The sequence below is a fragment of the Myotis myotis genome, unplaced genomic scaffold, assembly GCF_014108235.1.
Source record: "Myotis myotis isolate mMyoMyo1 unplaced genomic scaffold, mMyoMyo1.p scaffold_m19_p_8, whole genome shotgun sequence".
Lineage (NCBI taxonomy): Eukaryota > Metazoa > Chordata > Mammalia > Chiroptera > Vespertilionidae > Myotis > Myotis myotis.
In genome coordinates, this window is record NW_023416390.1 from 13,400,886 (window position 1) to 13,428,081 (window position 27,196).

The window sequence follows — 27,196 nt, forward strand, 5'->3', positions numbered from 1 at the left end:
ATTTTAACAGTAGTCATGAATGACAATGTTAACATTTACATATTAACTTTAGTTCCTCTGTCCTTGGGAGCCTCACTAGTGGTGGGGTAATTTGTTTGGGTAGCAGTAAGGCTGACAGTTTATATCAGCCAAAGCTTTACGTTGGCAAAAGAATCCACGCATCCACTTCCATGCACATCAACAGCTCTAACTCCCCTTCACTGCCTTTCCTATCACGAGCACACAGTCTCCCCTCTTCTGACAGCACCATTTTATGCTTTGCTCTTTTTTAAGGGTTAGAATCCAACAAACAGTGAGTTTTACAATGACTGGTAAAAATTCCATCCATTATTAAAAATAAGCAGAATTCTGTACAATTAATTTTCACAACCCTGGGTGAGATATTGTAATAGCAGTATTTCACTGACTGGGTTGACCTTGACCAAGTTACTTAATTACTCTGAGCTTTAGTGAAGAAATGTTTTTCTTTTAAAAGATACAATCTGGAGCTTACATTAGACATGACTTTCCCTTACAATCAATGGAATTGAGTTTATATCAGAAAAGCAGAAAGGAATAATCAGGAAAGCAGAAAGGGATAATAAAACAAAAGGATTCTGAACGTGAATTTTGAAAAAATTTAATATAGCTTTAGATTACCTCCAAGATTAACTGTAAAATTTTTCCTTTGTGTTTTGACAATTAAAAATTATGAAAGCTATTAGTTTATTTTCTATTACTGGAAATTTATCTGACTTAATACTATACATGGTACTAATATAATGAATATGAAACATCAATGAAGACCTACATTATAGATCTCTTCAGACCTCCCTCATTCCCGGTGGGTGTATGTATGTGTAATCTATTATCCAAAGAAAAATGTCACATAACCACCATGACATTATATAAACAGGTACAAGAGAATACAGAAAAATGTGTTACCCATTAAGCTCCTCAATACCAATTCTTAGAATATGCATCAATGGCAGGGAATTATGTGTAGCAGTTAAGAACAATACATTTTGGAGTCGGACCTCAGCTTGAGTCTGACTTTTTTGTTGTGGCCTTGAGCAAGCTACCTAATATTACCTGGGCTTCAGTTTCTTCACCTGTAAAATGAGATACTACTACCTTATAGGGTCAGAGCAAGGACAAAACAAGATAATACATGTAAGCTTAGTGGTTACTTCGCACACAGAACAAGTTGAATAACCATTAGCTATCGTTATTATAATTTTCCAGGATACATACAGTATATGATTATGTATTTTTTCTATGTACCCACTCTGACAGAATGCTTAAATCTTTATTTTAACAATAAAAAAGGGGGTCCTGCCCTCGCCAGTGTGCTCAGTGGTTAGAGTGTCAGCCTGCACACTGAAGGGTTACGAGTTTCATTCTCGGTCAAGGGCACAAACCTGGGTTACAAGTTCGATTCTGGCCCCAGGTGGGGCTCGTGCAAAGGCAACCAATTGATGTGTCTCGCTTACATCAATATTTCTCCCTCCCTTCCTCCCTCCCTCCCTTCCTCCCTCCTTCTCTCCCACTCTCTCTAAAAATAAATGGAAAAAACAGGTGAGGATTAACAAAAAAACAAAACAAATTAAAAAAGGGGTCCTAATGGAAGCTTTGCTTCTTTAACCCATTTACAAACATAAATGACCTATAAAGATAAACAAAAATTCATATTTTAAGGATTTTCTTTGTATTCATCACAAAGACTATTAATGCTTTTACATGAAAAAGCATGTGTACATGTTTATTAAGCTATTTAATGTTTACACACAATACATAAACATTCTTGGAAGCTCCAAGTTCTTTGATGATTGCAATATTGTTTTTCAAATAAGCATGATAGAACCTTAAATATTACATCATTCAGATTATTTTTTAAAGAGAGAAACCTCTAAGAGATCACTCCAACATAGTTGTCCATTAAGTATCTGTAGCAAAACTGGTAGATGTTTCAGCATATGGATGGTTCCTCTACTGCCTGGGCACCCTCTGTGACAGCTTTAACACATTTGGCCATGGTCTGTGAGGCTCTGCTAATTGAATCTGAAAGAGATTTTAAAAAGTTGGACTTTGATAATACAACTTTAAAAAAGCACATAGTAAAACTCTGTTTCACATATTCAGGAACAACAAAAAAAAGGCTATATAAAATTATGCAACTATGTGTAAATTTTGTGAGATCAACCAACAAATTCAGAGAATAAGCCCCTTATTAGCTAAATGCTTTTAATAAGTATTCCTAGGTATGATTAAATAATTACATATAGCAAACAATGTGCCAGTATGCAACAATTAAACATATTATAGAAAAGCATTAAAGACTCTGGAAAAATACGTGAATATATACTGTAATTGGAAAAAAGGTCACACAACAATGTGTATTAAAACGCATTCAATTGTACACTTTATGGGTAAATTTCATGGCCTATGAATTACATTTCAACAGCTATAAAAAGCAAACAAAAAACCCATAGTAACCAAATAATCTGTTTTTGTTAGAATAATATATGTATATATCCCCGAGTGATTGGCCAAAATGTTAAAAATAAGTATAGTTGCCAAAACCGGTTTGGCTCAGTGGATAGAGCGTCGGCCTGCGGACTGAAAGGTCCCAGGTTCGATTCCGGTCAGGGGCATGTGCCTGGGTTGCGGGCACATCCCCAGAAGGAGATGTGCAGGAGGCAGCTGATCGATGTTTCTCTCTCATCGATGTTTCTAACTCTCTATGTCTCTCCCTTCCTCTCTGTAAAAAATCAATAAAATATATTAAAAAAAAAAATAAATATAGTTATTTCTGAGTAGTGGGGTCATAGTGAGTTTTTCTTGCTATTTTTAGCTTAGGCATATATTCTACAATGAATACAACTTTTTTTTTTTTAATATATTTTATTGATTTTTTACAGAGAGGAAGGGAGAGACATAGAGAGTTAGAAACATCGATGAGAGAGAAACATCGATCAGCTGCCTCCTGCACATCTCCTACTGGGGATATGCCTGCAACCCAGGTACATGCCCTTGACCAGAATCGAACCTGGGACCTTTTAGTCCGCAGGCCGACGCTCTATCCACTGAGCCAAACCGGTTTCGGCTACAATGAATACAACTTTTATAACATTACTAAACATCCTATTAAAAATAATCTTAAATATAAATTGTACCAAAAAAATTAAAATATACTCCTACCTGCTTTTAGATATAAAAAAATGTTTAAATCATCTATCAAGTACCTCATAAGCTAGATGTTATATCAAGTGTTGTAAGATGTGCAGTAAACAAGTTTCAGTTAGTCTGCATTCCTTAAAAACATTCCTAACCCCTTCCATCAGAAGCACCATTTAACACGTTTCACCACTGAAGTATTTTGATTCTTCTGTAATTCTCAGGAAAACTTTCACAGAAAAACTCTCCCTAAATTGCTACATAGTGATACTAAATACAACAGTAAAATTTTATATTTAAAATCTGTTAACTTTTCCTGCATTTTCAAACTCTGCTTACATTTTAGAAAAGGGAATTACAGTAAAATCAGAAAATATGAATTATACCAGTTCTGATGTTTTAAAATCTTCAAAAATTAAAAATATTAAATACTAACAGGTTGTAATCACAATGCTGAATTATTCCTTACCACCTTTCATACTTGCCAGTTATGTTGACAATTGCATACCTGTCATATAGAAGTCTTTTATTGTTAGCTGAGGTGGAACAAGAGGATCAGCAAGTAGTTGCTGGTTCACTAGCTGCAAAAGAGGAGTAAGAGATTAATAATAGTATTAAAAAGTACTACTGTTACACTGAAGGATACACTATTATGAAAACTGCATATAAGTAAGTTTTTACCTTGGAGAGCTCACTTGCTTGCTGGAAATAATTAGCTCCTTCAACATCATCATATCGAACAAGATTAGGAGAGACTTCTTCCAATCTGTTCCTTACTTGATCCAGAGTATCATATGGAAGAGTTATGCCTGCTATCTATAACATATCAGGACCCAAAAATTGACATAAAGCTTTAATACTTAAAATTTTCAAATACTATATGGGTGGGCAAAAGTAGGTTCACAACTGTTTATATGAAAAATACAATAATGAATAAATAATAATCTCTCTCTCTATATAAGGCTAATATGCAAAGTGTCCCCTCCGGAGTTTGACTGGGAGTTCTATTGCTCACTATGACGTGTGCTGACCACCAGGGGGCGGCATGGAACAAAGGAAGGCCTCACAGGCAGCTGGAAGGCCCCAATCAGCCCTGATCTCCGGCCAGGCCTAGAGACCCTACCCGTTCACGAATTTCATGCCCCGGGCCTAGAATAAATGCTGTGTTGCACATACAACTGTAAACCTATTTTTGCTCATCCCTGATTGTAACTGTGACTATGGTGAAATACACAGTACTACTGAAAATCTACTGGTGTCCATTAGTGTGTATATTAAGCAAGGGGGTAAGAGGGGAACACAATTGTAAAAAACACTGGTAATCCATAAATAGCTGTCAGTACACTAGTAATTTATCTTTAGAAAATAGACTGATTATGAAATAAATGATTGAAGAGATAATGCTATGCTAAAGGTGACTGACTGCTTGTTATTGATTATATACAGCTTATAAACAACTACATTATTTTAAATCTCATGATTCTTTTTATAGTAAAAAGAGTTAAAAGAAATATAAGACAAGTCAAAAATTAAAATACCAATTTCAAATTTCCATTTTTTAAACACATTTTCCCTGTAGAGATAATTCAAATCATCTTTGCATTACAGACTTGGGTCTTCCTTGACTTTGAAAACCATTCTGACAAACTAACATGTCAAGCAACCAAGAATAAATACCTCCGAGAGGGCTCTTAAAATTTTCCTGTCTTCTCTCGCCAAGCCAGGAGGGGTCACTGCTACTTTAGTCTGCTGAGCTCGGCCCTCAGTATTGACATAAGTAGCAGACTTCTCTGTGTAAGCTGCGCCTGGGAGAATAACATCAGCTATAGGAGCTCCAACATCACCGTGATGTCCTGTGAAAAGATGGATAATGGCAAACAACATTTTAAAAAACTGATTAGGTACTATTACATGAACACAGTAAACATTTTTAAAATTATAAAAGTGTTTTAAAAATAAAAACAATACAATACTGAAACACTGGAATAAAGATTAAAACCGACCTTGCCCACAATTCAACTTCCTTCCCAAAAAAAATTACTGTTAAAGTACTTGATATTGTATCTTTCCAGATTATTGTTTGCAAATACACAAATATGTATCTCATACACATATATAGTGACAACTAGGTAAATTATTTCTCTTGATGATTATAAAGTGAAAATGCTCATATGAATGTTAGTGAAATTTGGTAAAGTAGACTGAAATGGTGGAGAAACAAAAAGTGTACAACAAGAATAAGACAGTAGTAACACTGAAAAGGGTATATACAGAGAATTATAAAAAATAGTATAATGAATCACTAATAGTTTAACAAACTGTTGGGGGGGAAGAAATTAAATGAAGAATTATAGCACAACATATAAACTTTTTCATTTGTGTACATGCTTGTATATGCATAGGAAAATGTATGAAGCATGCATATCAAAACCACAATCACCCTGGCCGGGTAGCTCAGTTGGTTGGGGCGTCATTCCCATATGCCAAGGTTGTGGGTTTGAGCCTGGTCAGGGCACATACAAGCATCAGCCAATGAATGCATAAATAAGTAGAGCAGCAAATCTCTCTCTCAAAATAATAAAAGTTAAAAAATAAATTACTTAACAAACAACAACAAACCATAATCAATAATTATCTCTGGATAAAACTATAGAATTTGAGTTTATGCATTTCGGTTTAACTTTATCAAACTAAAGATACAAACTACTTCCATGAAAAGCCTATTATAAATTTACGGTGTTTATGTGTAAAATGAAGTGGAAAATTATGTAATACTTTTCTTTGTAAAATATCGAGAAAACTCTGGACTCTATTTATTCCAGGGAAATTTGATTTCATTTCATACAATGAATGAGAGTTCAAGAAAATGAGTCAAATATTTAAAAAAAAGCCCAAGGAGCACTATTAAATATGATGCATTAAAGTCCTGTAATACAGGACTCATGATTTTTAACGTTTTTACATGGTTTCTTTGAAAAGCTGAATTTTAATGTTATATAATATCTCATTGTATAAATAAACCAGAATTTAACCATTCCTATTACTAGGAGCATTTAGGTTTAATTCTGTTATTAAATCACATCAAGTAATAATTCTTAATAGCAGTACCAACTATCTATACTAATAGAGGAATATGCAAATTTTCCAGGACGCCTTCACGTAACAACCAATCAGGACGGGGGTAGGGGCAGGGGCAGGGGCACGGCGGAGAGCTCTCAGTAGCCTGCGCCGGGGTTCTGAAGGGTGTGGAGAGGAAGGGAGAGCAGATAGGCAGTTAGGGGGATCAGGCCAGGAGGGGAGAGCAGTTAGGGGGAATCAGGCTGACAGGGGTGAGCAGTTAGGGGCAATAGGCAAGCAAGCAGGTGAGCAGTCAGGAGCCAGTGGTTCTGGATTGCAAGAGGGATCCAGGATTGGAGAGGGTGCAGGCTGGGCTGAGGGACACCCCCCCCCCGTGCACGAATTTTGTGCACCGGGCCTCTTAACAAATAAAACCTTTAACTTGGTTTTAAAAATATTGGGAGGGTGTGTGGGGGAAACTCCTGAATGGAAAATATTCAATCCACTGAATATATTGCCATACAGTTTCTACAATACACAGTGTACTATTCTCTTCCGTTTCTGGTGTCACAGATGCTACTTACCTTGATAAATAATGAAACAATCCTTTGGCAAATCCTGTCGAGTGATACAACCTCCATCTGCTCCGAGGAGAAATAACACTTTGGGAGGGTTCTTTCGAATTGCTTCCACCCCAGGCTTATACCCAAGGTCTAAAGCAGCTACTTGGCTTGCAATCCTGTAGAATTAGGAATTTTCAGCATAAGTACCATGTTTCACTATAAAAAATTAAATGAGTCCTGGCCGGTGTGGCTCAGCTGGTAGGAGCATTGTTCCATACACCGAAAGGTCAAAGGTCAAGGCTTCCATTCCTAGGTTGCCGTTTCTATCCTCAGCTGGTCAGGGTGTTAATGGAAGACAACTGATCAATATTTCTTTCTCACATTGATGCTTTGCACTCTCTCTCCCACTTTCTCTCTCTCTGAAAATCAATGAAAATATCCTCAGGTTTAAAAAAAAATTTAATGTGATACCTAAACCATCCCTCACCTTTTTAATCCATTTAAAACAGATGTCAAAAGCAGAAACAATAATCTTTTACTTTTAAGAATGGCTAAAAAACAAACAAACAAACAAGATGTCTAGGACACTGTGTTTCTTCCTTAGCTAATATTTAATGAAATAATTTTGGAAGCTTTCTGCCAATTGCAATTGTTTTAAGTTGATTCTTATTCAATATAGTTAAGCCATAAAACACATAAGCCAAACACAGTAAATTAGAGAAAAATGGGTGATTTTGAAAGCCAAAAGGGATAAATTTAAACACACTCATAAAACTGTAATTCAGAGAAAACATAATGAATACAATGGTGTATGTCTTTATGGAATTTTTTTTTTTTAATATATTTTATTGATTTTTTACAGAGAGGAAGGGAGAGAGAGAGACAGATAGTCAGAAACATCGATGAGAGAGAAACATCGATCAGCTGCCTCCTGTACATCTCCTACTGGGGATGTGCCCGCAACCCAGGCACATGCCCTCAACCGGAATCGAACCTGGGACCTTTCAGTCCGCAAGCCGACGCTCTGTCCACTGAGCCAAACCGGTTTCGGCGGAATTTTTTTCTGTGAACATATATAACTCTTATAAGCAGAAAATAATCTTTTAAAAAAGATAGATGTTTCTCTCTCACATTGATGTTTCTCTTTCTCCCTCTCCCAATTCTCTCTCTCTCCAATCTATGGAAACATATTCTCTGGTGAGGATTAAAAAAAATTCATAGCTGAATCCTTTGCAGAAACTGACCAACTGATCCTAAAATTCATAAGGACTGCAAAAGACCCAGAATAGCCAAACCTATCTTAAAAATGCAAGTTGTGCCCAGCTAGTGTGGCTCAGTGGTTGAGTGTTGACCTATGACCCAGGAGGTCACAGTTTGATTACTGATCAGGACACATGCCCAGGTGTGGGCTCAAACCCCAGTGTGAAGTGTGGAGGCAGTCAATCAATGATTCTCTCTAATCATTGATGTTTCTCTCTCTCTCTTCCTCTCTGAAATCAATAAAAATATATTCTTTAAATTATTTCTAATAACAGGAAGAAATTTTTATTTGGTAATAAGAATCAAAATGAGGACACAAAATTGTATGCATAGTATGATTTCAACTATATTATTTTACACGGAAAATAAAAGACCAGAGAAGAGTACATCAAAATAGCAATAGTAATTATCTACAGATAGTGAAATAAAGAAAACTTTTATTTCATACACTTTTTTCTCTTTCGAAACTGTCTTAAACTTGCATTGTTAATATACTCACCAAAAAACTTCAGATATATTCTCAGTAAGTTAGCTCACATTTTCATCATTTAATCAAAGACATTGTAATTTTTGAAACAAGTTATACTGATTCAGATTTTCAAGATTTCTCAGCACTTAACTGAAAATTTGGATATTTTAAAATACTTTTTATTATCTTGGGTTTTTCTCACAAAGAAAATAAAGGTTTCTATTTCATACCAGCTAAGATAATGTTGTTCAATATTAAGTTGTTTGTAAATCTAAATGTGACAATGTAACACCCTTATACACAAAATTACTTGAATTTTATATTATGTAAAACAATACTCAACATACCTATGTAGGATATTCATAACTTTCCAATCACCAGCAACACCACTGCTCATCCGAATCTTTTGAGCAATGCTGGAAACAGCTGCAAGAATCGCTGCCCCATCATTTCTTTGGAGCGCAGAACTACCTAAAACCACCATAGGTTTTTTAGCTTCCTTTAAGACCTATTAAAAAAAAATTTTGTAACTTTTATGAAAAACACATGAAAACTAAACTTAACCAAATTTGAATCTACAATATGCTGTCCCCAAGTTTAGTCAACATACATATAGCCACAATTAATCACATTGCCAATGCTATGTGAAATGATTAAACAAGTACCACGAGATAAAACAGATTTTCTAAAAGTAAACATTGGGAGTCAAAATCCAACCCAAACAACTTTGGTCAGGAACACTGAGTCAGAGGAATTGGGGAATGTTCCCGACTGAGATTCCGATGGTACTGTGTAACAGGAGAAACCATGCTAAGGTATCATGTCTACTGTCTTCTGTCTACTCACCAGGTCCCAGACAGGGAGGAGGTGGTAGGGAAAGCAATGATCCCTAGATCCCAATGCAGTTTGCTTTCAAACATAGCAACTTCCTGAATGCCAAAGACTAAGGGGGGAGTGCATGCCAAGAGCAAAGGAAACTCCATCTTTGGTAGAAGATGAAAAAATTTAGAAGTAAAGCTGTAGACTACATAGCTCACTCTCCTGCCCATCCCTGTTTCATTCTTCAACAGACAGCTAGCCCTAATCAAAGAATCAGCATGAGAATTATACCTAGATACTACAAAGAGGAGGATATTGCAAGAGGAATTTCCCAAGGAAATGTGAAGAGTTCGGAGAAAGTTTCAATAGCTCAAAAAATTAAAAACACACTTTTATCGCACTTTAAAAAAATAAGATTTCAGCCTGGCCTGTGGTGTGTGGCTCAGTGGTTGAGCATCGATTGACCCATGCACCAAGAGGTCACTGGTTCCATTCTCAGTCAGGGTACATGCCCTGGTTTCTGGATCAATCCTCAGCGGAGACCATGCAGAAAGCAGTCAATCAATGTTGATGTTTCTCTCTCATCAATGTTTCTATCTCTCCCTTTCCCTTCATATCCCCCCTTTACCCTCCAAAAAAAATCAGTAAAAACAAACAAAAAAAGAGTTCAAATAAGTGACATAATAGAGGGTATAATACAATAGATTTTCATATCAGAACTAAGGAGAGAACTGGAAGAGAAATTAGATATGAACACCATTCCAGAAACAATAAAAAACAAAATAAAACATGACTGTAAATACAGGAACAAGAAAGGCTATAAATTATATAAAACAAACTGAAAAAGAACAAAAGAACTACGGAAAAAATGGCAGAAAAGATAGAAAAGGAGATCCAATATCTGCATGGTTAAGAGTTCTTGATGAAGAAAATAGAATTGCCCAGCTGGTGTGGCAGGCTTGATTCCCAGTAAGGGGCATGCAGAGGCATCTGATCAGTAATTCTCATCATTGATGTTTCTTTTTTTTAAAAAAAGTGTGTATATATATATATATATATATATATATATATATATACACACATATGTATATATTTTTTTAATTGATTTCAAAGAGGAAGGGAGAGGGAGAAAGATCTACACTAATAAAAGACAAAGATGCTAATTGACCATACCTTTGCTACACTCATCAAGCCAATCAGAAGAGTATGCAAATTAACCCAACAAAGATGGCCATTAAATTTGCATACTGCAGGCAGATCCCGCTGCGCTGCCCTGCGCAGACGGCAGTGCGATCCCCAGCCACTGCCAGCCCCAGCACAGGATCCGGGCCTGCCGTGTGCGACCAGGGAAGACAGGGCAGGCACCACGGGACTGGGCGTACCATCTGCCACCAGGGGAGCGGGTCTAAGCCAGCAGGTGGTTATCTCCCAAGGGGTCCCAGACTGTGAGAGGGCACAGGTTGGGCTGAGAGAGACCCCCTCCACTGCCAGTGCACAAATTTTTGTGCACCGGGCTTCTAGTAGAAACATAAATGACAAGAAAGAATCATTGATTGGCTGCCTCCTGCACACCCGCTACTGGGGATCGAGCCCACAACCCCGGCATGTGTCCTTGACTGGAATAGAACCCGAGACCCTTCAGTCTTCAGGCCAACACTCTATCCACTGAGCCAAATCAGCTAGGGCTCATCACTGATGTTCCTATCACTTCCTTTCCCTTCCTCTCTGAAACCAATAAAAAAATATATTTTTAAAAGGCACACGTTTAAAAAGAGAGAGAGAAAATAACTAATCCTACATAATAAAAGCCCAGAGACCGAATGGCGGAACGACCAGAATGACTGGTCGACCAGTTGCTATGACGTGTACTGACCACCAGGGGCAGACACTCAACGCCGGAGCTGACCCTGGTGGTCAGTGCACTATCACAGTGGGAACACTGCTTGGCTGACCAGGACGAGCAGCTGCTCCCACAGTGGGCCAATCCCTGCAGGCCACGCCCCCCCACCAGTGCACAAATTTTGTGCACCAGGCCTCTAGTTATATAATGGAAAACATACATTGAAATCTATTATAAGCAAATTTTCCTGAAGAACACTGAATCATCTCCTGGGGCATGAGGATGAGAACTAGAGATAAAAGAGGACTACTTAATATTTTTTAGTATTTTTGATCATTGTAATCATGGTAATGTTTTTCCTCTTTAAACAAGTAGGGCTTGGCTGCTTTGTCCCTTTGACCCAACTGTCTTCTTATTTACATTTGAGGCTATAAATGAAGCAATCATCTTGGAACCATGAGAGGAGGCTCACACAAACACATGAGTGAGCAAATGCAGCGAGGATAGCAAAGCAAGAAGGCAGGCCCCTTCCTTGATGACATCTTGGGAAACCTGTATCATCTGTTAAACTACCTACCTCTAGAACCATTATGAGAAATAAAAACCCCTCCCACTTTTAAAATAATCACACACACACACACAAATTCTAAAATAAAGAGAACCTTGAGTCTTCAGACTGAAAGGCACACCTCCTCAGATAAAAAGTGATAGAGAACCACCATTAAGACACTTTCTGGTGAAATTCTTAACTTTCAAGAAAAAAGTATCTAGACAGGGAAAAAAAAAATAGGACAGGGCTGGGAGAAAAGAGCTGATATCAGACTTCTCCACAGTAACAAGAGTGTTTATGAAAGTTTAGAGAAGAAAAAAAGTGTGACCCTAGAACTTTCTATCTGCTAAGGCTCTCTTCAGGAATACTAGACATTCTCAAGCAAGCAAGAACTCAAGGGATAGTGCACCTATGAGACTCTCTTTAAAAAATAAGAAATGAACAACTATAATCTACAGACAGCAAGGAAATGAATATTTATGAAGAATCCAGTAATGAAAAAGGTCATGTAAAAGAAGTGGTGAAATTTCTTTTAGGAATAATAACTTGCAATAAAGACTTCATTGCCCTAGCCAGTTTGCTCAATAGTTAGAGCATCAGCCTGCAGACCATGGGTTTGATTCCTGGTCAAGGGCACATACCTCCAGTCAGGGCGCATGTGGGAGGCAACCAGTCAATGTAGCTCTCTTACATGGAAGTTTCTCTCTCTCCCCCCTCCCCCTTTCCCTTCCAATTTCTCTCTCTAAAGATCAATGGAAAGATATCTTAGGGTAAAGATTAAAACAAAAAAAGAATAAGAAAAAATTCATTGAAGGTTAAGGTTTAATCCTTTCAGTTTCACTTCAATGTCTTTTCTGATAATTTTAAATAAAATTAAACTCCAGTAAATAAAAACAGCACGTATGGTATCACTTCATTTTTGTTTGTTTGCCTGTTATTCATCTATTTTGCTCTATATATGAACAGAGAGATGATTATAATGTATTACCAATACTTGTTTGGGGTGGTAGGATTTTGAATTTTTTACTTTCTTCCATGATCTTGTCTATATCGCTGTAATTTTTAACAGTAACCACATAATATTACAAAAACAAGAAATTTTAACAATACTTAAAAATCAGTAAGTGTAAATACATATAATTTGAGAGTACCTGGCTGAATGGATGGGTACCTGAAGCAATGTCTTGAAGAATTTTGGGAGAATCTCCCAGATGGTCATATCTGTAAGTGAGATCCACTTGGCTGCCTATAAGGGCCACTTTTAAGTCATTATGAAGCCAGCTGAAATAAAAACAGCAAAGTTTTTAGAGCTAAATTACTGAGCTATTGGTCTCATTAATGCTAGTGTTACATGTTATTTATATTACAAAATGTTAAAAGCACAAAAACACCAGCAGAACATTTAACCTTAACAGATATAATTTACTGTGTACCTTTCAAAATAAAGTGTTGTAAAAATACACACAAAGGTAGTCAATTAATTTTCTGTGTAAGAGTGCTAACTGTATAAACCAGCTATAAACAAAGACTAATTTTAGAATAAATGATCTGTAGTTTTGTTTTTGCCATATTTACACAACAGAATTATCTCCTAATTATCCACTAAAGCCATTTAAATATAGTTCATGAAAGCCCTGCCGGGTGGCATCATCTGGTATACCTAAAAGGTTGCATGCTCAATTCCCAGTCAGGGCATATACCTAGGTTGCAGGTTTGATCCCCAGTTGGGACACATATGGGAGGCAACCAATCCATGTTTCTCTCTCACACCACTATTTCTCTCTCACTCTCTCTTCCTTTCTCTCTCTAAAAATCAATAAACATATCCTTGAGTGAGGATTAATATATATATATATATATATATATATATATATATATGTATATGTATATGTATTTCATGAAAACAAACTACCTCATTCATATTTACTCTCTCTGACATGAAAGTATGGATCTAGTTCCTCCAAAAATAGTTATAAACACGGTGAACACATATTTTGATTTGTCTGAGACAGTGCTGGCTGAAACCTGTTATCCTGGAGTAATTAACACCTCCCCATTTCACTCTCAACAGTGTCCCAGTTTAGAAAATAAATTATATGATTGACCTATCCACAGATCTCTAAGATACAAAAAGATGGAGAGGCATTCTACAAAATAACTGCCCTGTGTTCTTCAAAAAAATGCCCCAAAAAAGGGACTGAGGAGTCATGACACTAATTACAATGTGTGACTCTAGACTAGATTCTGGCAGGAAAAAAATTACTCTAAAACAATTATGGGAAAATTGGTAAAATCTGAACATAAACTGTGGAATAAATAATACTGTATCAATACTAAATACTTCATTATTTAAGAGAATGTCCCTTGTTCTTAGGAAACCCACATAGAAGTATTTAGGAGTAAAAATTCAGAAAATTACATTCACACATATCTACATGGAACAAGAATAATAAACATGACAAAATGTTAACACTGGTTAATCTGGGTGAACAGTACTACAAAACAGTGTATACAAAGATCATTTCAAGCATCTTAAATTATTTAAAAATAAGACAAATAAAAGATCATTGGGAGGAGACCCCGGGGGGTAGACCTGTTAGAAACTATCCTCCAATAGTATTTTGAAGTTTCCCTCCTACTAATACTTAGAAGTCAGCTAAAATAATAATTTTTCATATATAAAACGAATTATCACATAAATATATTTAAAACCTGAATACTATTACTAACCTCTTTCGAATTCTAGCATTAAATAGTGGTGCCTCAAAACGTGGATTTGTACCAACCAGAAGGACAACATCTGCCTCTTCCACACCAGCAATTGTAGTATTAAGAAGATAATTGGATCGCAAATCTGTGCTAGAAATACAAAATTAAAAATACAAGTTTACTTTAAAACTAACATACACTGACAATCCATGGAATATCTTCGTGTCAACAAACCCATGGCAATCCCAGACAAAACATTTTTATGAAGTATTCCTAAATTACATCAAAGTTTCAGAAACTTATTTATAATTGGATTCTGCAATACCTCCTGATTTAATGCTGGTCTATATGTGAAAATAAATTGGTGGGCATGTTAGAGAATCCAAGTTGTCTCATTTCAGTCATAGATACTACAGATGTGTTGACTTATACACAGGAAGGAAAGGAGGAAGGTAGGGAGGGAGGTGGAGAGGGAAGGCAGGAATGAAGGAAGGAAACCTAGATCCTAGCTTTATAATTCTCACCCAGCTCCTGCAGTGGGGAAGACCTCTTCAGTGCATAGGGTGTCAGAGTCCACTCTATTAAGCAAATCTTTGAGAGCTACAAGGGCTTCAGCATCCACCAAGCCACCTGCAATTGCTGCCACATCTTTGCCTTGAAAACTCTGCAACTGGAAATGAACGTAAAAGGTATCACAAAGGAGTTTTCATTCAGCAAAGACCACAATGAACAGTTCAGAGAACAAAATAATCATTTTCAATTGTAACTAAAAAATAAAATTTAAAAAAAAATCATTTTCAAGTAGAAAAAAAGCAACAAACTTCTAATAAAAAGTTTCACACCAATGATTAATTAATCTGTGAGAGGTATATGTGGGGCCAACCCTAGTAACACCAGCTTGGAAGGAAGCTGTTTGTTTTAAATTAGGAACAAAAGGGCCTCAAAATGAGGTCTGGAGGATGAAGACTAGGAGTTACAGTTAAATACAACTTTTTCTCAAGTATCTGTCATTCCCTCAAGCCCTGCATGTTGAAAGGCATTCCCTTTATTTTTGCTTTGGCAAACTAGTATTCATTATTCTTAAATTTTGCCTAAGGAGTCACCTTATCCAGGAAGGCAGCCTTGATATGCTAGCCCTGGTTAGGCACCACTCATATATCACTTATATGTCACATATCATTTCCTGCACAACTACCCATAGCAGCATATGATAATTGCCTAATTAGGTATCTTTCTTTCCCTACAAGACTGTGAGAGATGTGTTAGTGATTTCTATATCCCTGCATCTAGCATTACATCTGGCATACAGTTCTCAATGTTTGTTAATAATCTTTGCAAAGGGAAAGAAATGAAGAAATATATATCTCTTCTTCACTACAAAGATGTCACTGAAAAATCACAAATACTATTTATTTTATATGTCCATGTTTTACCATTCCAGCTACACGAGAGAGTGCATCCTCCCAGGAGGTATAGGTTAAAAGCCCTTTTTCATTTCTGACCATCGGCTCGGTAAGTCTTTGGCGTTTTAGCCCATCATAGGCAAATCTAGATTAAACAGAAATTACACCATTTGTGGAATCTTGATAAAGAGGCAACTATAATTTCCAAATTTAAAATCTAAAAAAAATGTTAAATTCATTATCAAGTAAGTTAATAAATACCTGACAAGTAATTATTCTAGGTTTTCTTAGAGGTAAACTAATAAATATTTTACAAATATCAGGTAAAAACTAAAACACCACCTATAAAGCTTGAATTCTTATAACTTATTTTCAGCTACCTGAATAATCTTAAAATTACACAAACAATATGACAGCTGAAAAAGCTAAATCATTTTTATTTATAAAACCTGAGTGCCTCTAGATATTTTATCAAAAAATTATGTTGCATAAACTCTAACTGATATTTTGCTTATTTTCTCCAATAAACAAACTGACATATCTTCATCTACTTCAATTTCTCCATTTAGAACAGTGGTTCTCAACCTTCTGGCCCTTTAAATACAGTTCCTCATGTTGTGACCCAACCATAAAATTATTTTCGTTGATACTTCATAACTGTAATGTTGCTACTGCTATGAATCGTAATGTAAATATCTGATATGCAGGATGGTCTTAGGCGACCCCTGTGAAAGGATCGTTCGACCACCAAAGGGGTTGCGATCCACAGGTTGAGAACCGCTGGTTTAGAAGGAAAAAAGATGTATCTCAAAGTTAATATGAAAACCAGTGACATATCTAAAACTATTGTTAGTTTTGTCCAATTCTCTATATTAATAGTACAGAATTTAATAGCCTATATTCATTAGTTAATTTGCAACTATACAAAAGATAGTTCTTTAAAATTATTATAAAATTTCCTTTAAATCAATTGCAAAAGGAGAGCAATATGGCATATACCTGGTTTTATCAGAGATCCACTCTTCATTAATGTCCTCATGCATTCTTGGCAAAATCCTCATCACCTCTCCAGTTCTTGTGCTTACCACAATATTACTTCCAACTGCATCCATTACATCAATGGATTCTGTCTTTCTGAGAAAATACATACATATATTTGCAATGTTGATTTTATGAATAAGAATAAAGTTTCTGCTATCTGGTTTACCCCAAACAAAAAACTGTGTAATTACTTTCCTTTATGAATTTCTAAAAATAATGGAACTCAGAGAAAATGCTTTAAAAAATTTTTAAAAACCCTCATATTTGAACACATCACATAAATTCCTAATGCAAAAAATGAAGACTTTAAAATTGTTCTGATATAGAAGCCAACTGGAAGGGCTCTAAATGGGCAAATCTGAAACAATTTGAGTATCAAAATAACAAAAAGGGAGAGATTTCTGGCTTGGTATTTAAGAGCTTGACAATTCCTTCCCCCAAAAAAACAAAAATAACATTGAACAAAATTAAAAACAACCAATTCAACACTCTGGAACTCTACCGAAGGGAAATTCATAGAAACTCTTATGCCTGGGAAAACAGCTTAACTTTAAGAACAGTGGAAATCAGCGGTATTCTGGTTTAGGGCAGTTCTTAGCCCTCCTCCCACCACCTTGAACTAGAGGTTTTGCCAGGATAGGGCAGGCTGTGAAGATGGGAGCTTCTTTCCTGCAGATGAACAATCACTCAATATGGAGCAATGAGGAAAGTTGCCTGGGGAAGTGATATCATGGAGATCCTTGAGTGAGGAGAGCCAAACGTACTAGAGGCTGTAGGCATAGTTGGGGCAAGCACTCCTAGCAAAGGCTGTTCATATATGTGCAGCTGAGACCAGAGAGGGCCCCAAGCTATTCACACTCCGAGATGACACTGAGATTCAAAGTATCCAGTGGAAACACATTGGGCCAACTTGAAAACAGCCTGAACTTTGAATGTGCTCCTCTATTCACACACAGATCTACTGGCTGAGTATGGAAGCCTTATTGGCTGAGGAGAAGGGAACAAACTCTCTAATTAAACATCTGTTTTGTACTGTTCTCCACCCCCCAGTCCTTTTGCACACATAAATACAATGTTTGATACCTGGAATTTTAAGAAACTCCATAAACTCTGGTGGAAGTTTAAAAGTGGAGGGGAATTTGATTATATGTTTCTAAAACCTTAAAAATATTCATATTTGTTGTACTACCAACTCCATTTCTTGGTTTAATCAGAAGAACCAGAGATATACAAGAAAATTTATGAATGTTTATCATAGATTTGTAATTATAAAAAATAGAAACAAAATGTCTAATCATAGGAATTGGTTAAAGTACAATATATTCACATAGTTAAAAACTTAATATACAATGAAAACAGACCATAAATTTTAAATTTGCAGTTGCATTCTATCCTACAATCTATAACTATTTATTTTCCAGCAAAAGGATTTTATTTGCCCAGCTGGCATGGCTCAGTGGTTGAACGTCAACCAATGAACCAGGAGGTCATGGTTTGATTCCCAGTCAGGGCATATGCCTGGGTTGTGGGCTCGATCCCCAATGTGGGGTGTGCTGGAGGCAGTCAATCAAAGATTCTCTCTCATCACTGATATTTATATCTCCCTCTCCCATCCTCTCTGAAATCAAAATATAAGATGATTTTACTTAATGCAAACAAATAATAACTTAGCAGACCAAAGCACTTAGGACTCAGAAAGAAGCTTCTTTATAAAGTTTTTAATAGTAGCAAAGGGCAGAAATTATCTAAAAAATACATATGAGTACCTTGTTTCCCAAGGCCGGGCAGTGAAGGCATAGGGCTTAGAGGTCAGGGCACCTACAGGACAGATATCAATGATATTCCCAGACAGTTCAGACATAAACATCTTTTCAATGTATGTGCCAACTTGCATATCATTTCCTCTGCCTGTTGTTCCCAAATCATCTACTCCTGCAATCTCACTTGCAAACCTGCAAGACAAAAATATACCATAAAATCGTCAAATCCAGCAAAATTAATCTCCTTTCCTACTATCATTTTCAAGCACTGAAAAAGATGTGAGTATATTTTCAATGGTGAGCATACTCCCTAGATAAAAAGTAATTCTATAGCTCAGCCAATGTGGCTCAATGGTTGACTGTCGACCTGTAAACCAGGAAGTCACAGTTCGATTCCTGGTCAGGGCACATGCCTGGGTTGCAAGCTCAATCCCCAGTTCATGCAGAAGGGAAGTGATCAATGATTCTCTCTCATCATTGAGGTTTCTATATCTGACCTCTCCTTTCCTCTCAGAAATCAATAAAAAAATATTTTTTTAAAAAACAAAAATTCAATGTTTGCATTTGAGGCATAGCACACATACATAAAATTGCACAAATTACATGTATATAGCTCAGCAAATTACCACAGAGTTAATGCTTATAGATTTGGTTTTTAAATCCAACTGACATTGATATTAACCAAAAGTGACCAACTTACTCATTTTATTGGCTGATGCAAAAAAAAACGTTAAAAACATTCCTCTTCTCCCACCAAATGAAAGTGTTGTTATTCCACCAAATTTTATGAATATTAAATAAGTATACAAATGATATTCCAGAAAGGGGGGGTGGGGAATTACCTGATGCAGCGAGTACACTGTATACATCTAGTCATAATGGTCTTTACCAACGGCCCAATATTCTTGTCCTCCACAGCACGTTTCCCCTCTAAAAACCGGCTCCTATCACTTCCAAACATCATGGACTGGTCCTTAAATAGATCACAAGAGAGTTAATCTAATGCTGGTAATAAAATTAAAACTTGAGACTACCAAATAGATTCATAAGATTACCCTACATACCTGCAGATCACATTCGCCTCCCTGATCACAAATAGGGCAGTCCAATGGGTGATTTGCTAATAAGAACTCCATCACACCTTCCCTGTACGAAAAGTTAATATATAAAATGGTTTTCATATACTATTTAAATAACCTTCATAGATGTATGCTATCATATAGTATTAATTTTAGTTATCAGAAATGTCAATGTAACCATTATCCAAGTAGTATTAAAAACAACCTAAAAAATGCTTACAGAAGCCTAGAATAAAGTATCATTAGAGGCCGAAACCGGTTTGGCTCAGTGGATAGAGTGTCGGCTTGCGGAATGAAAGGTCCCAGGTTCGATTCCAGTCAAGAGCATGTACCTGGGTTGCGGGCACATCCCCAGTGGGAGATGTGCAGGAGGCAGCTGATCGATGTTTCTCTCTCATCGATGTTTCTAACTCTCTATCTCTCTCCCTTCCTCTCTGTAAAAAATCAATAAAATATATTTTTTAAAAAAAAAGTATCATTAGAGAATCTAAAAAATTGTGACTTATAACAACACAAAATTACCGGAAGCTGAACTGTCCTCAAAAAATATTCATATTAATTGAAACAAAAACAAACACACAAATGCAAAGCAAATCAGGACCAGTAAAGTAATATATCACTGCAATAATCTCAGTTCAATAATTTTCTGGTCTAAGAAAAGTTACTAAGCCAAGTAACAGTAAGTACCTGGCTTTCTTAGATTTCTCTGAGTTTGTCAAGATATTCCAACCTTTCATTACTGGCATGGCACAAGCAGCTACAACCTGAAATTTCAATAGAAACATCTGTAAGTATTTGTATTTATTTGTAATTATAAGTAACCCAACATATAAAAACATTATACTTCTGAAAATAAGAAAAAAAGAGAGTATTTTTGAAGACTGAATTTTTTAACTTTCATATTCATAATATGATAATCTGACACTTTACATTTCTTTTAGAAACAAATAAGACATCCTAGATCTTCATTTTATTCTACCAATGCGATTTTCTATAAGGGTCTGAAATAGAACATCACAAAGCTGCTTTTTGATTAGCAGGCACTACTGAATTAAAACTGCATAGGCCAAAATGAAATTAAACTCAAAGTGAACCTCTTCACTGCTATCCTTTTCTCTACTGAAAACGGCACAGCATAAGCACTTCTGATGTACTGCTTAGCAACTCCACCTCCCAGTTGTGTGTCATATAGCCATTTGGAAATACTGACAGCTGTAAAAAGACACCTTTAATTTCTGAATTTGTTAGAATTTTATAGCCCTTGTGTTTACAAAGCACTTTCATCAATGTGTTTCCACTTTTGAAGAGAATCAATCATCCACAAAATTAATTTATAGAAAGAAGTAAAAAGGGCTAGATTCTCCACTATAATAGTGATTCTAAATACAGTTTGCTGTGAGATTTAAAGTTTTCTACCTTCCACAGCATGGAGTGGAATTTTAGGCATCAAGTACCTTAGGAGCTTTCTCAATTTCAACAAGGCACATCCTGCAGTTTCCAGCAATTGACAGCCTTTCATGGTAACAGAATCGAGGGATCTGCATGCCAACCTTCTCACAAGCCTAGAAGACAACAAGTAAGAAAGCTTTGCATTAGAATAGCCTGACCTCATTCTAGTTGTGCCTAAAACACGGGAGGGAGGGTGAGGCCATCCTCCTACCTATCTTATTAGTCCTATTTACAAATATCTGTATTTTCATTCATTCTTTCTTCATCCTCGAAGAGATTTCCTTTCTTTGCTCTTGATTCCAACCTCAGTCTGCTCTGAAGCTGCCTCTTTAAGGATCCACAGCCATGTCTACACTTTACATGGAAGAAACTAAATGAAGCAGCTTCAGACTGAAGGCTTGATTCCCCATTTCTATTCTGAACCACTGTTCACGACTCCCATTCAAACTCTAGCCCAGTGGTTTCATACATGGGCATCTTCTTTGCCTCCTCCTTTAGATCAGAGACTCCACTTCACACAGCCTCGCTGGCTATGATCTGGTTCTAGCTTTGACTCCAAATAGCCAACCCAGGACTGACACCCCCACTGTGACTGAAGCTCTTCCCAGTTCCTGTTTGCCTAGTAAGAGGGATTAGTTCTATCTACCAATTAGCACTCCTCCTTCTCTGAGCCTGCAATAAGTATATTCAGATTTCCTCTAGAGTTAGCCCTCACTCTAAAGCAGTGGTTCTCAACCTTCCTAATGCCGCGACCCTTTAATACAGTTCCTCATGTTGTGGTGACCCCCAATTTCACTGTTACAAATTGAACATAATTAAAGCATAGTGATTAATCACAAAAATATGTAATTATATATGTGTTTTCCAATGGTCTTAGGCGACCCCTGTGAAAGGGTTGTTTGAACCCCAAAGGGGTCGCGACCCACAGGTTGAGAACCGCTGCTCTAAAGCAATGTTCAATGTTTTAACTACCTAGCAAAATGTATAGTCTTCCTACTTGCTAGATGCAGTAAATGATATTATCGCAGCCTTTGTAATATCTCACATTCTTCATCTGCAGCCCAGAGTTCTCTCTTCTACAAGCTTTAGACTTAAAAAGGCATTTATGCAAGTGTATGCTCCAAAGAGTTAAAATTCAACCTATTTCTGTCCCTACTAATTCACCCCAAATAAGCCAACAAAGAATCCACAAAAATCCCTCTGCTCTTCATCATTCCGAAAGGCCTATCTACCTCTCACTCTCCTTTAACTCGATCTTGTTTTCATTCCCATTGCTCCATCTATTTTAGGCCTTTTCATTTCCTGCTCCACTAATGCAAGACACTCTCTCCTTATCTCTCAGTCCAGTCTTGTTTTTCTCACAAGCCATCATCCTACTGTCACTGACATATTGCTCAATAGCCACAAAAACTCCTGATGGGTGAAACTACAAGCTCTTTAACATGGCTTATATCTTCTTTCATGACTGGACCTTCCCTACAGAATAACTTGATTTCCTGTTATCTCATCTTCTACATATACCTTATGTTCCATCAATGCAAACCTTGTCTATATCCTTTCAAATCTCCTCAGGAATCACCCGACATGCTCCTCACATCTCTTTCTACCACCTCCTATACCTGCCAAAATACTCTGCACTGTACCTTGAACATATTTTTGTTATGTATTTATTGTTTACATGTCTATACCTGGCAGACAGTCCAGAAATGGTGGCTAAAATGAATACATAGCATTTGGCTCTGTGAGAACTTGCAGATGCAACAATGCATCACTTCTGCATGAACAATTTTCTTAGTTCTGGAGAAATTTGGAGAAACTAAATATTCAAGAATGTATTGGCCTTCACTTACCTGTTTTGTAGGTTATATTCCTAGAAATATACTGAAAATAGAAAGGTTACATGAAAGTCAAAGCATCAAGCAGGCTCACAACAAACAGAGGTTACTTTCCCCCCAAACTTACCTATATTAACTAATAATTTTAAGTAACTTCAAATTTCTTAATGAGCATTTATTTGGAAGGCAGAAGTGAAACAAAAGAATTGCCATCGTTCACTAAGAAAGTGAGAATCAGCCCTGGCTGGGAAGCTCAGTTAGTTAGTGTCGATCTGATATGCCAAGGTTTCAGGTTCGATCCCCAGTCAGGGCACGTAAAAGAAATGAATGCATAAGTAAGTGGAACAACCAATCTATGTTTACCTCTTTAATCAATAAAATAAATTTTAAATAAAAGAAAGTCAGAAACATAAATGACAGCTCACTTTGGAAGATTTCAAAGATTTCAAATTACTTATTTTCATGTGCCTATAGTGCTTTTATGAGTATTTATCAAGGAATCTTAAAAATTTTAGAGATAAACAAACAGTATAAAGAAATAAACTGGTATTTTTCTAAAAAGCAGAACATGCACAAAAGTAGAGAATTAGGACATATGCCTACTTGGAGGACAGTAGTTCCCGGTTCCACCATGACAGACTGGCCGTCAACAAATACTTCAATTAAGTTGCTTGCTGCTGTGGCTGTTGTTCGAACTGACCATCAAAAATATTGAAGTGAAAAACAGATTAATATGGTTGAATTCATTATAGCAGATGATAATGGATTACTTAACTCTAACATACAAGCCTAAAATTTCTACAGATTCAAACTTTTAAATTAGTGTATTACCAAAAAAGCTTTTTAATCTTGAATACCAAACAGAATATAGTTGTCTACTTTTAATAGCAATTTAAGTTAAAATTTTTTATACCACTAAAAATATGTTCATGGGAAAACCACTTTTCAAAAGCAGAATGACTGTTTCTTTTCATTTGCAGCAATGATGGGCAGTTCCAGTTACTTTACATTCCATGATGATTTCTATAAACTGTTTAAGGTAAAGTTATAATTCCCAAATTATCCTACTTGACTTGGGTCATTTGTTTCTATTTTTATTTCAAACAAATTAAGAGTTTAGGGTCTTGCAATAAACATTCCACAGATCTATGAATTTATAAAAATAGAAAGTTGAGTACAAACAAATGCAAATTAAAAAAAACAACTCACCATATTCTTTAGGAGACTTAGAAAGGCCTATTAAGGCCCTTCTCACAGGTATCCTTAACATATTGCTAAGAATGAAACAAAGAAGAGTTATATTATTGTAGGAAGAACCCTAATTATAAACTTTTTGGTAATATTTTATGATTTTAAAACATTCCACATACATTATTTCTTTGAACACTGACAAATCCTGATATTTTCCCTCAAATTCTATATATGAGAATATTCAGTCTCAAAAAGATTACTGACTTACACCATGTCAAGGAGCTAAGAAGCAGCAGCTGGTATGTAAATTTGGGCCTTCTAATTCTATGTAAAGGGCAGATTTGTTGTTTTTAACTATTAACAAATTATCACACTTAAAATACTATTATACAGTAAAACAAATTTCAAGAATAACAGTTTATCATTAATATCTATGTAAAGTAAAACCTACCTTTCTACCTTCATTTCCTAACAATATGCCTTCTAATATTCTTAGCAATTACATACTAAATGCTCCTGAGATATTCTGAGCTAGCTCACAAGCCCAACCCTTTGAAGTGTCTGGAGTGCCATTTTTTGTGCTGAGTACATTGAACTTACAGATTTGCAATTATCTGTTCTACTCTCACTGCATTATGAACTTATCTTCAATGCCTACCCCCAAGGCTGACACAGTAGGATCTAAAACACTGGTTCTCAACCAGGAAGAATTTTGCTTCCCAGAGAACATTTGGCAATGCCTGGACACACTGCTGTCACAACTGGGGACGGCTACAGGTATTGAGGGGCAAGGCCAGGGCACGCTACACATCCTGCAATGCACAGGGCAGTCCCCCTAAGAGTTACCCCAAGTGTCGAGTGCTGCAAGTTGAAAAACTCTGCTCTAAAAGGTTTGCTGAATTACTGAAATACATAGAAGTGGATTATGTAAACGATTAAAGGCATATACATGAGCAAAGAGAAAAGTTAGCTGAACTTTTAGAGGTTTTGGTCCATTTACTTGATCAGATGGGCTAAGCATCCAAATTACAATTTTTCACTTTGGAATTTTTAAAAATGCAAGTTATGTGATCAGAATATATCAACATAAAGAATTTCAAAGGTAAAGAGAGTGGAAAATAATGTACAGAGCATCCCCAAAAATGTATACACACTTTGAATATAATTTTAAAGGCAGTTTACTAAGATACATTTCATTTTCATTTAACAGCTTCTTGCTGTTCAAGCGTGTAGACGTATTTTGGGGCACCCTGTGTACCTCGTATACCTAAGTTTTAAGCATCAAGCTTCACACGCCTGTTACAGATGATATATAACAGGGAATTTCAGTACGTCAGATCTCAATAATTCATAAAATTCATCAGTTCTGAACCTGTGATACTGGATTTGCAGACATCAGGTCTGTCGCCTACAAGCGAGTGGCTTTTGGTGCATGAGTTTCTGCTGATCTAAAGAGCAGAAAACAGTGCTTCCGAGGCTGTGCTATAGGTTGGAGCCGAATAAATGTCAGTTCAAGCGGAAGTGCATTTAGGCAGGATTGGCCACTTAGGAGCGGTTTTTAAAAGTGCTCTTTCGTGCTCCTGCTCACACTCTCGGCGCACACTGCACACACATCTTTATTCCACCCAGCAAACTGCAGGCTAGCCACCAACCTCAGTACCGACTACATTGCAGGCTCCTGCACAAGAAATAATGCCCTTTGGTCACTTCCTTCTTCTAAAGACTTAACACCAGGTCCCTGGGGTTAAAAAACCATCAAATAGAGCTAATCACCCACTTCCAGAATGAGTAGCATCTGTCCCATTAAAACCTACGGATGTCGAGGAAAACCTGAATTGGCTGAATTCGAGTAATGACAGATTCAAAAATCACACAGCAACGACGCACACACACATTGGGGGGGGGGGGGGGAGAGAAGAACATTAAACAAAAAAAACTCTAGATGTGGAGTCATCAGAAACAGTTCACTACACTGTCTACACTGTACTCTCACAGTGGTTCCCAACCTTCCTAATGCCGCGACCCTTGAATAGAGTTCCTCGTGTTGTGGTGACCCCCAACCACAAAATTATTTTTGTTGCTACTTCATCACTGTAATGTTGCTTCTGTTATGAATCGTCATGTCAATATCTGATATGCAGGGTGTGTTTTTCGCTTCGGAGCAGGGCTGTGTCCGACCCACCACCTTGCAGTCAGGCTCGGGAGCCCAAGGCCTTCCAACAGGGCGGCTTTGCTGCTCGCAGCGCGACCTTGGGCTCTAACTTTTCATGTCTTCTCCTCCAGCTTCCCCGACCGGCGAAAGGACCAAAAAGCGCTACCCAACGCGCACAATGGACAAAACCGAAAACAAACCAACAGTCAGACGCGCGGACGGTTGCTAAGGCAACACCGTACGCACTGGACCAGCGAAGTACTGACTGGGGAGAAAATGCTCCGTCCGTCGGCTGAAGTCCCTTGACACAAGTCCCCGTCCAGGGAACAAAACGGCCTCCCCTCCAGAAAGGGGCACGTCCTGCATTGCCCCTGCGGAGCGAAGGTCACCCTAAGCCTGCGTTCGGGCCAGTGCTCCCCAGGGCCTGCTTCTTTCCTGCTCCAGCAGACCAGAGACCAGGGCCGGCAGACCTCCCCGGCCGGCCCTCGGGGGCTCCCGGGGAGGCGGGGTGGGACGCAGCGCCCAGTCAAGGACAAGGGGGAAATGAGTCTCCTGGGCCAAAGCAAAGTTTTCTCAAGAAATAACCTCCTGAGGCCATGGCACCTCAACCTTCGCACCCAAACACGTCCTCACCTTCTGTCTGGAGCCGCCGAGGGCACTCGGCAGAACTGTCTGCACCGCACCGACCCCCTTAGACGCCCGGTTGCTTATTCAATATGGCGGCCTCGGCGACCTCCGTCAGCCGGGCCTGGAGAACGGGAAGCCAGGAGGGACTAGAAACCTCAGCTGCGCCAATTTCCCCCCGGCTCAGGTTCAGTTCGGCAATTTCCGTCAATTTGACAGAAAGCAGGGAGAAGGGCGTG

At 37.4% G+C, this 27,196-nt stretch overlaps 1 protein-coding gene and 1 long non-coding RNA gene across 3 annotated transcripts in view; one reads left to right on the plus strand and one right to left on the minus strand.

Annotated features, from left to right (window-relative positions):
• The window catches only part of LOC118661175, a 51,306-nt gene extending 26,887 nt beyond the window's left edge, over positions 1 to 24,419 (plus strand). The window contains exon 3 of one of the 2 annotated variants that reach the window (XR_004969180.1): positions 23,971 to 24,419. This is a non-coding gene — a long non-coding RNA (uncharacterized LOC118661175). Of the gene's footprint in view, positions 1 to 21,131; positions 21,248 to 23,970 lie in introns of those variants that run through there. The other variant, XR_004969179.1, reaches the window with a different exon arrangement.
• NDUFS1 (NADH:ubiquinone oxidoreductase core subunit S1) lies at positions 604 to 27,170 on the minus strand. Its single transcript, XM_036318852.1, has 19 exons — positions 26,967 to 27,170; positions 24,200 to 24,264; positions 23,594 to 23,685; positions 21,161 to 21,268; positions 20,394 to 20,470; positions 19,692 to 19,773; positions 19,470 to 19,600; positions 18,634 to 18,819; positions 16,826 to 16,960; positions 15,857 to 15,971; positions 14,948 to 15,093; positions 14,445 to 14,573; positions 12,866 to 12,995; positions 8,853 to 9,013; positions 6,798 to 6,952; positions 4,834 to 5,009; positions 3,838 to 3,972; positions 3,665 to 3,737; positions 604 to 2,040 (listed from the first exon to the last, which is right to left on the minus strand). Exons 2-19 carry the CDS (start codon positions 24,258 to 24,260, stop codon positions 1,949 to 1,951), a joined length of 2,184 nt encoding a protein of 727 aa, XP_036174745.1. The 5' UTR covers positions 24,261 to 24,264; positions 26,967 to 27,170; the 3' UTR covers positions 604 to 1,948.
• Between the last annotated feature and the right edge of the window lie 26 nt (positions 27,171 to 27,196).